This window comes from Pipistrellus hanaki, assembly GCF_964339955.1.
Source record: "Pipistrellus hanaki genome assembly, chromosome: 4".
NCBI classification, from domain to species: Eukaryota; Metazoa; Chordata; class Mammalia; order Chiroptera; family Vespertilionidae; genus Pipistrellus; species Pipistrellus hanaki.
This window is the reverse complement of record NC_140506.1, coordinates 71,456,762-71,471,634: the sequence shown is the minus strand read 5'-3', so window position 1 is coordinate 71,471,634 and position 14,873 is coordinate 71,456,762. Positions and strand designations below refer to the sequence as shown.

The 14,873-nt window shown below is 48.0% G+C and overlaps 1 protein-coding gene across 1 annotated transcript in view; it reads right to left on the bottom strand.

Moving 5' to 3' along the window:
- COL26A1 (collagen type XXVI alpha 1 chain) overlaps positions 1–14,873 on the bottom strand; it is a 149,165-nt gene that overhangs the window by 106,530 nt on the left and 27,762 nt on the right. Inside the window, exon 2 of the mRNA XM_084881604.1 lies at positions 3,301–3,423. Coding sequence (XP_084737730.1) covers positions 3,301–3,423 — 123 coding nt within the window. The remainder of the gene's footprint in view (positions 1–3,300; positions 3,424–14,873) is intronic.

Sequence of the window (14,873 nt, the reverse complement as noted above, 5' to 3'; positions counted from 1 at the left end):
TTCTAGCTCTCTAGCTCTCTGCCTTCCTCTCTGTAAAAAATCAATAAAATATATATTTTAAAAAATAAATAAAATAATAAAATAAAATGCAGGAACAGACTTTTTTTAAAAAGAGATTTCTTTAAACCCTCCCCTGAGAATCTGTTGTTGTTTATTGATTTTAGAAAGAGATGAAGGGAAAGAGAAAGAGAGAGAAGCATGAATGTGAGAGAGAAACATTGATCTGTTGCATCCCGCATGTGCCCAGACCAGAGATCAAACCCACAACCTAGGTATGTGCCCATAACCAGGAATCAGAGCCTAACCCTCCTGGCCTGGGCAGGAATAACTATTGACACACCCATCAGCCGTGGGTGAGTCTTCAGAAAATTATGGTGAGTGAACCAGTGCATTCCAAAGGTTACATACTGTCAGATTCCATTCTTGAAATGGCAAAACTATAGAAGTGGAGAGCAGATTAGTGGCTGTCAGAGGTTAAGGGCGGGGAGGTCAGAGGAATGCAGGGGAGGCTATAAAGGGGCAACATGAGGAGTCCTTGTGGGGAAGGAAATGCTTTGACTCTTGACTGCATCAGTGTCGATCCTGGTTATGACGCTGAACTATAGTTTTGCAATATGTGGCCGCTGAGAGCAACAGGGTAAAAAGGACGTGGGATCTCTCTGTGAATTTACCATTATCCCAAGTGTTTAATTTAAAAACAAACACCCAAATCAGGTCATTCCTCATCTCTACTTAAACCCTCAATGGCTTCCCAATACGCTTTCAATAAAATTCAAACTCAAGCTCTGCCTGGAATCTCCTCCTCCCCTTTCTGCTTCTCTCTGACCCAGGGCCTTTGCACTGTCTTCACCCGTCTTCCCACAGAGGTTCTTTCTCATCACTCATTGCTCAGCATCAGTGTCATCTCTTCAGAGTCTCTCCCCCGCCTCCAGTTCGTGCTCAGTCACATCGCCTTGCTTCAATGTCCTGTACTCGTCAGGAGGGGGTATTTCTTCTTGTTTTCATATTTGGGTGAATATAGATCCCATGAGAGGATTTGGTCTAATTCTCTATCCTATTCACCCCACTCCCAGCGCATAGTATACTCTCAATAAATATTTGTGGAGATGTTGAGCAAATGAATAGAGCAAGGAAAGCAGGAGGAGCAGGTGAGGAGACAGGGAGGGGTCTGGGGCACATGCCAGCCCCCACGTGCAATCCAAACAGGTTTCGCCGTGCCCAGATTCTGTTCCACTCACGTTTTCACAACCACACCCTCCCTGCGCCCACCTGCACACGTGGTCATAAAAATGTCATCAGAATGCAATGAGATGACTTCATAGCCCTCTGCAAGGGAGGCCCCACCAAGGATTTTGGCCACTCTGACCCCCAAATTTAACTGCCCAGAAATGCAGAAACTCCTTCTTCCTGCCCTCACCCACACTTGGCGCTGAGCGGGGGCGGGCAGCAGGAGGTCACTGAGGCCAGTGCCCCAAGGGCTCAGCGGGCAAATAGCTCTGGCGTTCTCTCACCAGCCACTGCTCCTCACTTGTTATTTCAATCTCTTCTCAGACAGTCATAGCCAACTTGCAGGGCTCACTACAAGCCAGACTCTGGCCTATAAACGCCGTAGCACAGGCATTGACCACCCTCCCCTGCGCCCAGTAGGTCAGGAGGTGGGTCCAATAATCATTTTTACAATCAAAACAAGTGAGACCCCAACCCCACTCCTATTCTTTCTGCGCCTAGCTCAACACACACACTGTTGCACCAGCCCTCATGTCCCAGCTCCATCCACTCACCCCACTCTTGCAAATAGCCATCCCTCACCTGCCCCTTGGGGCCACGGGGTGTGCCCACCACAGGCACAGTCCCTGGGTTCAGGGGAGAGGCCAGCGCAGGCAAAGAGAACCGAGAACTCCTTCCTCAGTAGTCAGAAAGGAAAAGGAACAGGAGAGCATACAAGAAGTGAAGAGGAGCTAGAGTTTATTATGTGATGATGAGAACTGCCTTTTCCTTTCCCAGTGAGATGTTGACTAACACCAATCCAAACACAATCATATCTTCACCTCAGATGATGCATTTGGTGGACGCTTGTGCACAAGCTAAACTAAAACCTATCGCATGGACCCTGACGAATCTGCACCAGCCCTCATGGATACGAGCCATCCTTCCTCTTTCTCTTTCTTATGTTGTCATGACAAGAAATCCAGATAATTAAGTGACAAAGGTGTTAGCTAACACTACTGTACCCATCAGATTACAGTATATAAATATACTGAACTAATTGGTTGTACACTTCAAACTTGTACAATGTTATATGTCGGTTATATTTCTATTTTAAGCAAGAAAAGAAACCTAGGATATATCTATGACCTAGAGCACATGTGTCAAACACAAGGCCCGCGGGCCAAATCCAGCCCACCAGGACTTGCAATGTGTCCCGCACCGTGCTGTCATCACTGCACTCCGCTGTCAGTTTATGACATTGTCAGTTTATGACTGTTCAGTAAACCATTCAGCCCGCGATTTAGGCTGGATTTTAGATTTTGGCCCCTTCTCTGTTTGAGTTCGACACCCCTAACCTAGAGACTGCAGTAATGGTTAAAGTAGAGCAAGGGCCGCTGGTGTGGCTCAGTGGTTGAGTATCGGCCCATGAACCATTTTGATTCCCAGTGAAGGCACATGCCTGGATTGCAGGCTTGATCCCCAATAGGGGATGTGCAAGAGGCAGCCAATCAATGATTCTCTCTCATCATTGATATTTCTATCTCTCTCTCCCTCTCCCTTCCTCTCTGAAATCAATAGACTATATATATATTTTTTAAATACAATAGTTAAAAAAAATAAATAAATCTCTCAGCAATCTGTGAATGCTGAGAGCCACTGAAAGCTACAGTCCAGAGTGGGGCTCGTGAGAAGGCAGAGCTATGAGAGAGACAGGCTGGAGGCAGGCGGGACTTTCAAGGGCATCACAGACCCACATTCTAGTCTGGAGCCCCACAGCAACTGGTTCTGTCTTCAGCCTCTCCTGGCCCTCTCCTGCCCCTCCTATCCCCTCCCCCTCTCATTGACCATTAGGAATTTCTGCTGATCAAACACCCACTGGATTGTGAGGTTATGCCAGGGTGGGGAGCAAATCCATCTTTGCACACACATGCCCCCCCCCCCTGGCCTGGCACAGAAGGTGCTGCATAAATGCATGCTTGACTCTTGTTTCTGAGTGTCAAACCACCTCCCTCACAGCTGTGCTGGGGTTGGATTCATCCAAGGGAACAGAAAAGAAGGGCAGAGCCAGCCAGCCAGCCCTGCGGCCTTTACCTCACAAGGTTGGCACAGGGCCCGGGCCACCGGCAGCTCTGGTACACGCGCTGGACCACTGTCTCCGAGCCGTTCTGCACCTGGCAGGACACCGTCCGTGTCACCGTGTGATGGCACCAGTGCCTGTGGGGAGAACAACGGTCACGTCAGCGCTGACTGTTCCTGAGGTGCCAACTGCTGGTCAAAAGTCCCCTCCACAAGCCCGGGGGCCCATCCTCTTGGGTAAGAGGCACACTGAGAAACTCTGTTCGGGTCTAAGCGGAAGGAAGAATACCACCCCTTATGGCTACCAAACCCTGGCATCATCAGCGTCTTCAGACGCTCCATGTGGAATCAGTGAAAAAGCTGTACCCTGCCTGCCTCCCGGGAAGCAGAGGAAATGATTACAACCGACGGGACCAGCTGATTAATGTTTCTCCTCATTGATGTTTCTAACTCTCTATCCCTCTCCTTTTCTCTCTGTAAAAAATTAATTATATATATATATATATATATATATATATATATATATATATATATTTTTTTTTTTTTTTTTTTTTTTTTTTTTTTTTTTAAGAATCAGGTATGATTTGTTTGAGACAGGTATAATCAGAATGCCTAAAAAGCTAATGACCTCCTGGAGAAACTGAGACCCTCTCAAGATCAATGAATTCTTGCACACTCTCTATACTTCACTTATGCCACCAACCCTCCAAAAGTTAATGTAGCAAGAAACAAAGAAACAGAGACAACTAATGGAAAACCCCACATACAAGGAATTTCAAATTATTTGAGAAAAAAAGGCTAACACCATAAAAAAAAAAGGCACCAACTCAACACAGAATAAATCACACCTCAGGAAAAACAACAATTAATAAAGCAAATAAATGGTAACAAGTTTTAAAGTATAATTAACATCCTCAAAGAGACAAGAGAATTTCTCACTCATAAAAATATATTATGAAATTAAAAAATAGACATCTTAGAAATGTATGATTATGAAAATAAAAGGCTCAACAATTTGTCTGAGAAACAGAATGAATACAGGTAAAGCTGATGAGCTGGAAATTTAAGCCATGAACTTTACAAGGATGCACAGCAGAGGGGGAAAAAGAGATAGAAAATGTGGGGGCAAAGGTAAGCAGCCTAGAAGGCAGTTCTAGAAGGGGAGATCAGAGGGAACAAAGGAAAGGATAAAGCTGAAGAAATAATAAAGAAAATTTCTGAGAAATAAAGAGACTGGGGTCTTAATTTGAAAGGGCCCACTGAATGCTAAGCAAGATGAACAAAAACAAACAGGTTGTGGTGGAATTTCAGAACACTCAGGATGAAGAGAAACTACTAAATGCTATAAAAAGAAATCAGATTGCCTACAACCAATTGGAATTAGATTTCTTATCAGCAACATCAGAATCAAGACTATAGTGACACAAGTACTTCAAAGCTCCTAGAGGAAATCCTTAAAAGCAGAATTCTATACCCAGGCAAACTTTCCTGCAAAGGCAACAGTGAGATAAAGACATTGTTAGGTGCACAAGAAATTAGAAAGTTATCAGTCACCTTTTCTGAAAGAATTACTAAAGGAAGTATTGCAGCAAAATCAAATAAAGAACATAAGGTGAACATATGAAATGTGAGAAGCAGTTATGAACAAAGAAACAATAAGACTTAAAACAGCCTAGATCTAAAATCCAAGATGATTGTGATATGGAAGATGGCAAAGAGGGGGCAGAAGGAACCAAAAGTTGCTGAGATTTTTGTCTCAGGAATGGATATAGAAGCTGTGCAACTTTCAATGTAGTAGAAAGGTATACAATTAAACATATTCTTGAATTTGAAGATAAATATTAGCAAGGCAAGAAAGAGGACACAAAACTGACCAACCACACTAAAAAAGTAAAACAGAAAATTCTATTAACCCAATAAAATGCTAAGAAAGCAAGATAGTAGCTACAGAAAATAAAGCAATTAGAAGGCAGTGTACGTATAAAGGAAAAGAAAGGTACTGAGAAAGATGTAAGCAGGAATTAATTAAATAGATTACTTTAAAAAGTGAATCAACAAAACCAAAAACAGGTTTTTTAAAAATTCTAATAGGCAATTCTTAATGAGAAACAAAGGGCACAGACATTAAAAACAAGAAATATAATTTCAAAAAAAGATATTAGAAATTATAAGTAAACTAGAGGCCCAATGCACAAAATTCATGCAAGAATAGGCCTTCCTTCCTCTGGCTGCTGGCACCCAGATCCAGGATTCCCTCACAGAGGGAGGACCCACCCACCCGCAGCAGCCCGCTGTTTCAGTGGCCTGGGCCTCCCTCTGCAGGGCAATCATGGGTAAATGGCTGGGCCCCCAACCAATCACATCGCACCCTCCTTGACTGGCCTGGCACCATTGGGTTTCATAGCATGCTCCCAGATGGTTGTCCTGATGGTCGTCTGGATGGTTGTTCCACTGTTCAGCCGTTTGGTCAATTTGCATATTACACTTTTATTATATAGGATATTATGTATGATCTTACAGCAAAATCTTAACAATTTTATATGAAAATATACACTGAGTGGCCAGATTATTATGACCACCCCATCAGTACTTTGTTGGGCCACCTTTTGCCTTCAATGCTGCGGCGATTCTTCTAGGCATTAACTCCACGAGACGTTGAAAGTGATGTGAGGAATCTGACACTATGCCTGATGAATAGCACTGTCCAGTTCTGTGAGATTTGATGGTTGTGGAACCAGCTGCCTGATGGCTCTTTTAACTTCGTCCCACAAGTGCTCAATTGGATTACGATCTGGTGATGTTGGGGGCTACCTAAGCAAGGTAAAGTCTCCCTTATGTTCTTGAAACCACTCCTGCACAATATGAGCACCGTGGCATTTCACATTGCCTTGTTGGAAGAAGCCATCTCCATTGGGATATGCCATCAACATGATAGGATGAACTTGATCAGCAACGATACTTAGGTATGTTGTGCTATTCAGATGTTGTTCCACATGAATTAAAAGGCCCAAATCATGCCAGGAAAACATGCCCCAAACCATAACACTGCCCCCACCAGCTTGAAAGGTTGTACTCATGCATGTAGGGTGCATGCTTTCATGCTGTTTCCCCTAAATTCTCACTCTGCCATCTGCATGATGCAACTGGAAACGTGATTCATTGGACCACATGACGTTATTCCAATGCTCAACTGTCCAATCCTTGTGTTCCTGTGCAAATTGGAGACTCTTTATCTTGGTAACTGTATACAGCAAAGGTGTTCGAACAGGCTTTCGGCTTCCATATCCCATACAATGCAGTGTGCGGTTAATTTGCCTACAAACGTCAGGTGGTCATAATAATCTGGCCACTCAGTGTATATTACCAATATTGGCACAGTCAAAAATACCAGAGAAGAAAATGAGAAAGTAGACAAAAGTCAACCCCTCTCCCCAATGGCACCAGGAGACTTCATTCAAAACCTGGTTCCACCACCAACCTTCTGTGTGACTTGAGCAAAGTTATATGCCCTCACTGAGCCTCCGTTCAATGAAAAATGCTACCTTTCAAGGTGTCGTGAGTTCTCAACAAGCACATCCAGGTTAGTGGTATGTAAACCGGCCTCACTACAAACCGAAAGGTCTTGATTAGCTGGCTCCTGGAACCCACCATGTTTATAAGAGCCTAAGGCTTGTCCTATTTTGCAGCTGGGAGAAGAAGTACTGGAAGGTTAAACCTCATTGCCCATAGCTGAAACCGGAGCCTGGGCTGGGAAGGGGACCCAGCCTACCTGCCCAGGGGACCAGCACCTACAAACCTAGACTCCTGCCTCTGCCTGTGGCTCAGGGAAACCGGGTCTGGGACATGTATGAGACATCACCTTCCAGAGCCCTTCCTCCGTTTCTTCCAGGGAACAGCAGCCCCATCTCAGTGTGAGTCTCTTCGGGAAGCACCACGGTCCAATCCAAGGACAGCACTCCACCCCAAGATCTGCCCCCAGCGGTCTGGAACAGACAGAGTGTCCAGCCATCTCTGAATCACACTGGGTCAGGGCTTTGTATGGAGAAATGAGCTGTGAATTCTAAAACATTTTCAAATGCCACGATTCATCATCTCCAGACATTTGATCTTTTAATGGGCTGTAAATGGCTTCCCAGCTCAAAACCTGGCCAAAAACAACCAAGAAGGCAGGCAGAGACAAGGAACGAAGGCTCTGGGGCTTTCAGATGGAATTCAAAACCCTGTTCATCCGCAGACACCTGAGGTTCTGGGAAACCGGGCTGCCTCTGAGGACCCCCGTATCCTGAGCATTGTGTGTATGTCTTCTGTTCGGTGGGTGACAGAGTGCCACCGTCCATCCCCACCCCACGCCGGTCCGTGGTGGTGAACAGGGTTGTACAGGCTACAGTGCACTCCATCCAGAGATGGCAGGAGCTGTCCACCCCTCTTAGGACCCTCCTGGAAGGATGGTCCGGGAGCACAGAACTTGGGAGAGACAGAGCTGGTCCTTGGCTGCCTCGGCCATGAGGTGCCCTTCTCAGCAGCCTCATCTTCGGCACCATTTCAGCAACGTCTCTTGGTCATCTCCCCTCGCCTTCTCCAGCGGAGCTCTCCTGGAGGGTCTGGGATGGGAAGCCCACCCCCTGCCTTGGAGATAGATCTGCTCCCCTCCGGGTCCCTTCCTTGGGAGAGGAGGCCCCCTCCCAGATGGGGAGGAGCGATTGGCTTGGCCCTGCTCTCCAAGCTCACGGGCTCCCACAGCAGCTTTCACTAAGTGTTTGGCTCCGTGGCTTGGCTGAGCCGTGAAATCCTTAATTTAGGGTCCTTTGAGAAAACAAGTGCTAAGTGGCTTCAGGAAATTATGTCACAATGGAATGGAGGGGTTTTCAGGAGGACATCCCTGGCCCGTGCCCACCTCTGAGCAAACTCCCCGACCTGCTTCAGATGCTGCCTGCCACCCAGGGAGATGTCCCTGCAGCAGCCCCTCTCCCCAGAGGCCTGGCTCCCCACACAGGCCCTGAGCCCCTGTTTTCCTAGCTGAGCTTTGCTTTGGGGAGGTTTAGACCTGATCTCACGTTTCTCTTCCAGGACCCTGCGCTCTGAGCCTAAACCAGGCCCCAGGATTTGACAGTGCCCTCCCGCTCCATGAGGACCACCCAGTCTGCCCCATTCCCTGTCCCACCCTCTACACTCCTTTTACCCGCTCCCCGGGAGTCACCTCAATGCTTCCTCTCATATGTGCTCCATTTGCTGAACAGGGGTCACACTTCATCATAACCCATGGGACACCTCCAGTTACACCATTTCAGTCTGGTCAATCCTGAACCCATCACTATCAAACCCTCCTTCGCTCCATCTTGGTGACCAGCTCCATTAAGCTCCAGGTCCTCTTACCCAGAACTCCACTGTCTTCCTCCCTCACTCCCCATGGCCAGCTTATTAGCCCCCCTATCAGACAAGTGTACCCTCTGCACCCTTCCCTGCCCTCTTCCCATGGTCCTAAGTCAGTCTCAGCCTCAGCCCCTGGTGGACTCCCTATAGTCTCTACGTGCCACCAGAGGGCGCTCCCTCAAACACAACTCTGGCCCTGTCGCCTCCCTTCTTGAAACTTTCTCAGCTCCCAATCCCAGGTTCCACCTCCCACCACACTCCATCTTGTCATCTACACTGTCACACTGTCCTCCCGAGTGTGCCATGCCACCTTCTTTCATTCAGCCAATTCTTATCCTACAGTTTCCATTCAGGTCCCAACCCCTCCTGAAAACCCTCCCTGACCAGGAAAGTACTCTCACCTCACGCTCCACAGGGCCTTGTGCACGCTTCTGTCCTAGCCCTTAGCACACCGGAAGACTACAGACAGGCTCCTGAGGACAGCAGGCCCAGGGCAGACCTCCTATAGGAGTGCTGATCTGACCTCAAGCCCTATGTCCCAGAAGGACCTTCTCCCATCCACACTCACTCACCAAAAAACTGCCTTTTGGGTTCTGCCGTGCAGGCCTGGGGTCCTAGTACATTCTGCACCCATGGCTGCAGCCACACACCTCAATGTTGGAGGGGTCCAGTTTCAGGCCCCTCTCCCCCTGGCCCTCATTCTAATTACCCAGCCACCTCCTAGCTGACCCCTGAGAGGTCAGTTCTAGGGAATTTGCCTGCTGGCTAAGCTGAAGACTCTTTGGGAGAACCTATGTTTATAATGAATGACTAAACCGATGGATGATAACTCGGGCCTCATAGGACTGAGCTCCCATCCAGAAAGCAGATCCCGTACTTAGCTGGTTCCCAGAGACAGAGGCAGAGGACCCAGCTAACAGCTCCTTCCAAGGAAAGAGTACAGCTCTGCCGAAACCGGTTTGGCTCAGTGGTAGAGCATCAGTCTGCAGACTGAAAGGTCCCAGGTTCGATTCCGCTCAAGGGCATTTACATTGGTTGCGGGCACATCCCCGGTAGGGGGTGTGCAAGCTGCAGCTGGTCGATGTTTCTCTCTCATTGACGTTTCTAGCTCTCTATGTCTCTCCCTTCCTCTCTGTAAAAAATCAATAAAATATATTAATTAAAAAAAAAAAAAAAAAAAGAGTACAGCTTTGGCACAGCCCGGCTCCTGTTCGTACAGAGACCCTTTCCTTCGGGTAGTCGGTCAGATCCAGCACCCCAAGACCTGTTTCATGGTTGGCAAAGCGGTTTCACATGCTGTTACTGTATACCCCCAACGCCATGTGTTAAAGCCCTGGCCCCAAGTACTTTAGAATGTATTTGGAGTGAGGGTCTTATCTCCAAGCCAGACCTTCATTCATCTTCACACAACCCTGGACAGTAAGGATTGTCATTATTCCACTTTTTACAGATAAGGAAACTGAGTTTGTGCCATGTCCAAGGCAGGCCCAGAAGTCACCAGCCCTTCGCCACTTGGCCACATTGCCATGTTGACTTGAAGTCTGCCCCAGAGCTCTTGGGTCTCCACTCGCAGCCATGCCTCCAGGTGGGGCCCCAGCAGCAGACCGTGATGGAGGCTGCCTTACAGCAGGAAACTGCCGAAGACCGGGAGCTGCAGACGCAGGGGCCTGGGCCTTGGGAGCGAGTCAGGATCCAAGCTAGATCTCCCCAGCCCTGAGCAAGGCGCCAACTCTAACAAGATGAAACATGACCAAGCCAGTGTGGAGTCCAGCACTGCATCCCCAAAACCCAGCGGACAAGACCCAAAACACAAAGGCAACCCAGGCTGTCTTAATAGAATAATGTGGAGAAAACCCTTGCTCCCCTTCCTCCCCACTGGCCAGCCATGTGTCTTGGGCACTGGGTGGTGTCACCCAGACCCCCTTAAATGAAGAGCTTTTAGCCCCAGCTGCCAAAGCACTGACAGCAAGCATCTGTCAGCAGCCTCCTCTGCCAGTGCAGCCTCAGCTGCCCAGAGCTGCCTCACCCACCGGCTCTTCCCAGGGCAGACCCCATCCAGTGCCTGCTTGTCAGGACGACTCTGAAGGACCATTCCAGCTGCAGAGCTCCCCGGAGGTCATTGGTAGCTGTCACTGAGCCTGCATCACAGCTCAACTGCTCCTTCTACGCTTCCACATGCATCACTCCTAAGAGCCATCCCAAATGCACATCTCCCATGTTGGAGCCATCTCAGAACCTGCTTCCTGGAGACTCAACCTCGTGTCTGCCATGAGCCCCAACAGAAAAAAAGACAAGCTAACATCTAGTGCCCTGGAACAAGAAGGCCGTGGCCGCTGTCCTGTGAGCAGATGACAGGGGAAGGGCTGCCTGCAGAGCGGTGAGTATCCCCAGGCCTCCCCATCTGAGGGAAGGCTCATATCAATGTTTCTCTCTCTCTCTGTGTGTGTCTCTTCCTCTCTCTCTCTCTCTCTCTCTCTCTCTCTCTCTCTCTCTCTCTCTCTCTCTTCCTCTATCTCTCTCCTTCTCTTTCTCTCTCTCCCTCTTTCTCTCTCTCTCTTTTTTCCTCTCTCCTCCTCTCTCTCTCAAAATCAGTGAGAAACATATCCTCAAGTGAAGATTACAAAGAAAAAAAGAAGAATCCTGCATGGAAATCAGCCACTTACGGATTGAATTTCCCATTCGCATGGGGGTAGCTAAGGGAGTATATGATTTGGCCAAACAGACGGTGTGGTTTCGAGCATTTTGATCCACAGCCACTTCCATTAATAGGTGTGCCAGAGCTGACAAGCTGTGAGAGGATGGTGCCAAATGCCTTCCATAGGATCAGCGTTCCCGCACACAACTGGGGGGACCAGGTGCTGGGAAACTCTGGCTCCACAGAACCCAGTACCAGAACTGGAACCAACCAGCACTTTTGCCTAATAAGGAGCATCACAGTTGTTCTGGGCCTGACAACAGTCTACAGTAGGGGTGTCGAACTCAATCAGAGAAGGGGCCAAAATCTAAAATCCAGCCTAAATCGCGGGCCGAATGGTTTACTGAATAGTCATAAACTGACAGCGGAGTGCAGTGATGACAGCGTGGTGCGGGCCACATTGCAAGGCCTGGCGGGCTGGATTTGGCCCGCGGGCCTTGTGTTTGACACATGTGGTCTACAGTGTCCACCATGGACCATGATGCCTTTGGCCAGAGACTGACCTCAGTAGAAACCAGAGCTTTCTGAGTGTCCAAGATCAGGACAGGGCCTGACAGATGTGTCCTCCACGGTCCTTCTCAAATAGACCATCTCTCAAAACCAACACAGCCATGGGTCCTGTGGGAACAGGCCCAGGGTTATGCCCATATAACGGGCTCCTGGGTGATGTTGAGGCAGGAAAGTGACCCTGTCCTCCTGATGGAAGTCAGAAACTAAAGCAGAAATAAGAGTAATTAATGTTTATTGAGCAAACACTTACGATGTGCCAAGCACTGTAACAAGCCCCAAGCACTGTAACAAGCCTCTGACACACTCCCTCCAGTAATTCTTATAAAACCTGTAAGTAAGAACTATCACCATGCCTGTGTTGCAGAAGAAGCCAGGCAGGCTAAGTAACTTCCCCCAAAAGGAAAAATGTGAACTTAGTGATGAGGTTGGTTAACACGCTGGTGAGAATTTCTTATTTCCTTGCAGACCACACTTTGAGTGACCTCATTCTCTCCCAGTTCCATTTCCTGAGACACAGAGAGACTGATCGGCCCAGCCCCTCCATCCACCCCAGGCCCCAGCAGGCTTCGTTTCTTTGGGTCACATGCGCCAACTAGCCAACTAGTCAAATTGGCTGTGAGAGAAGTCAAATGGCACCAAACAGAGGGCCTAGGACCCCATGCAGTAGGCACTCTATGTCCTTTAGAACAGACTGTGAGAGAAGCAGGGGCAAACTTAACTCTGGTATATGACACATGTGTCCCTTCTTCCTCCTTCCTGGCTTACAGAACCCTAGTTTTCAGACACAGGGCATCAGTAAATTCAAGAAAAGTGAGCAAAACCATTCTCATTGATCGAGTTTTTGGCATGTTCACTCAGTTCTAAGAGAGAGTCAGCTGGGAGGTTCCCAGGAAACATTATCCCCAATGGGGGAGGGGAATTTGCAAGAAAAGCAGCTCATCCCTGTTTCTGGGCACAGCTGTGTGAGGGTGTGATGCCTGGAGCTGCAGCAGCCATGTTAGAGCCGTGAGAGAAGACAGCCTGGAGACGGCAGAGCAAGAAGCAGGGTCTTCGAGCATCCGATGCTGTCAGGCTAGCTAACCCTGAAGCTACCCGTTTCTTAATATGAGTAATATTAAGTGCCGCTGTTGCTTAAGCTCATGTCAGTAGGGTTTTTACAACTCACACCTGAAAGTGTTCTAATGAAAAGAACCTGCTGCAAACAGTGCCATCCGGGTGCAGCACGTGAAGCCGGGAGGCCTAGTTTGGGTCCTACTTGTACTACTTAGCTTAGCGCCTGCGCAGCTTTGGACAGGTCTCAACTTCAGAGCCTCCGTTTCCTCATCTACAAACTAACAGCCCAACTTCCCAGGGCTGCCAGAGTCTCAAGAGCAATAACAACTACACGAATGTAATCTGTGGGCTGCAAAGCTCTAGACGGATAGTGGGGTGACTATTAAACTATGAATGAACCGAAATATAACCACAACCCTGAACTAGCTCAGTGTCTTCTCTTTAAAGCAAACGAAGACGGTGCTCTTTCCCCACAAGGTGTCTGCGATGTTTTCTCCACTAGATCATCTCCACGGGCCATCTCATCGCCTGTACCTGGGTCAGTGAGGGGCAAACTGCCCCAGCTTGACCAGCCTCGTAGTTTGGGGTTTTACGCTCCTTGGGATGTAGATGTTTCACTTCCATAAACTTCATGTGATTCCCAAGGTGCTGGCCCTGGCTGATGGAGGCCAAGGTAGCGTCAGCCATCATTTCTACAAACGGTCCAAGAGTCCCTGCCTCGTGCAAGGACGAACTGTGTGGCCACTGTGTGAGGCACAGGACGTGGGTGGGCAAGAGAGCCAGCCTCCAGGCCAGGTTTGCTCTGCCTAGCCGAATGGGCTTTACCACGCCTGAGCCTCGGGTGCCTCATCTATAAAATGGGAACAATAACATACAAACTGGTAATAATAACAACGTTTATCTGTGCTGACCTCACAACGAATGGGTAAGCAGTCTGTCACAGGTGAAAGCACACCAGTGGTGGTTACTGTCACCGTTATCTATACAATTAGGCATAGCGAAGGCCACACAGGGGACTGCTGGGCAGAGCGGCGCAGACTCTCTGAGGGCTCAGCCCCTTGGGGCTCAGAATGCCCGGCTCTAAGAGCCTCAGCTGCAGCATTTCAGGGGGTGGAACACTTCCCCTGGGAGAGGGACACGGAAAGGCCAGCACTCCTGAGCTGCCGCCACTCCTAACCCGTTAGAGCCGCCCCCTCTGGGAAGCACACAGAATTCTGTGTACGTATTTTCCGGCATATAAGACGACTTTTGAAATGAAAAAAAGTCAACCGAAAATCGGGGGTCATCTTATACGCCGAGTATATCCCAAAAAACGTCTCGATATGCTGCTAAACAAATTTTCCAACTTGATCCCAAAAATCGTCTGGATATGCAGCTAAACAAAAGGAGGAAACATGAGGGCGCCACAATTGGATGTTTTGTGTAACTTTGTCATAAAAGCCTGGAATGATATTACTGAAGACACAGTAATCAGGTCTTTCAAGAAGTGTGGCATATCAAATTCTTTGGACGGTATGGAGGATGACTTCTTGTGGCAAGATGAAGGGGAAGCCGAAGCTGAAGCCACACCATCTGATTTGGAATTTGATCCATATGATGACTGTCTTACAAATGTACCACAAGAGGACATTGATGAACTTATGATGTCAGAAGAAGAACATGATGAGGATTTTGAAGGATTTTAAGCTCACAATGCTCCTCTGCCTAGAAAAACCTCTTATCATCCCAGTCAGTCACAAACAAGCGTTTTCTGCAAGTTCTTCATGTAATTTTCTTTCCAGATGATGCCCTCATTGTTAATGTTCTCTTTTGGATTTCTTGTTTCTCGGTCAAGTTGCCATCTGTGAAGAGACCTTCCATTTATCGTATCAATGTACGGTATATTACGGTATGTTCGAAAAATGTCATTCATTAAAAATTTAATTAAAAAAAGAACTGGTGTTGCCTCGGAAGTGGGGGG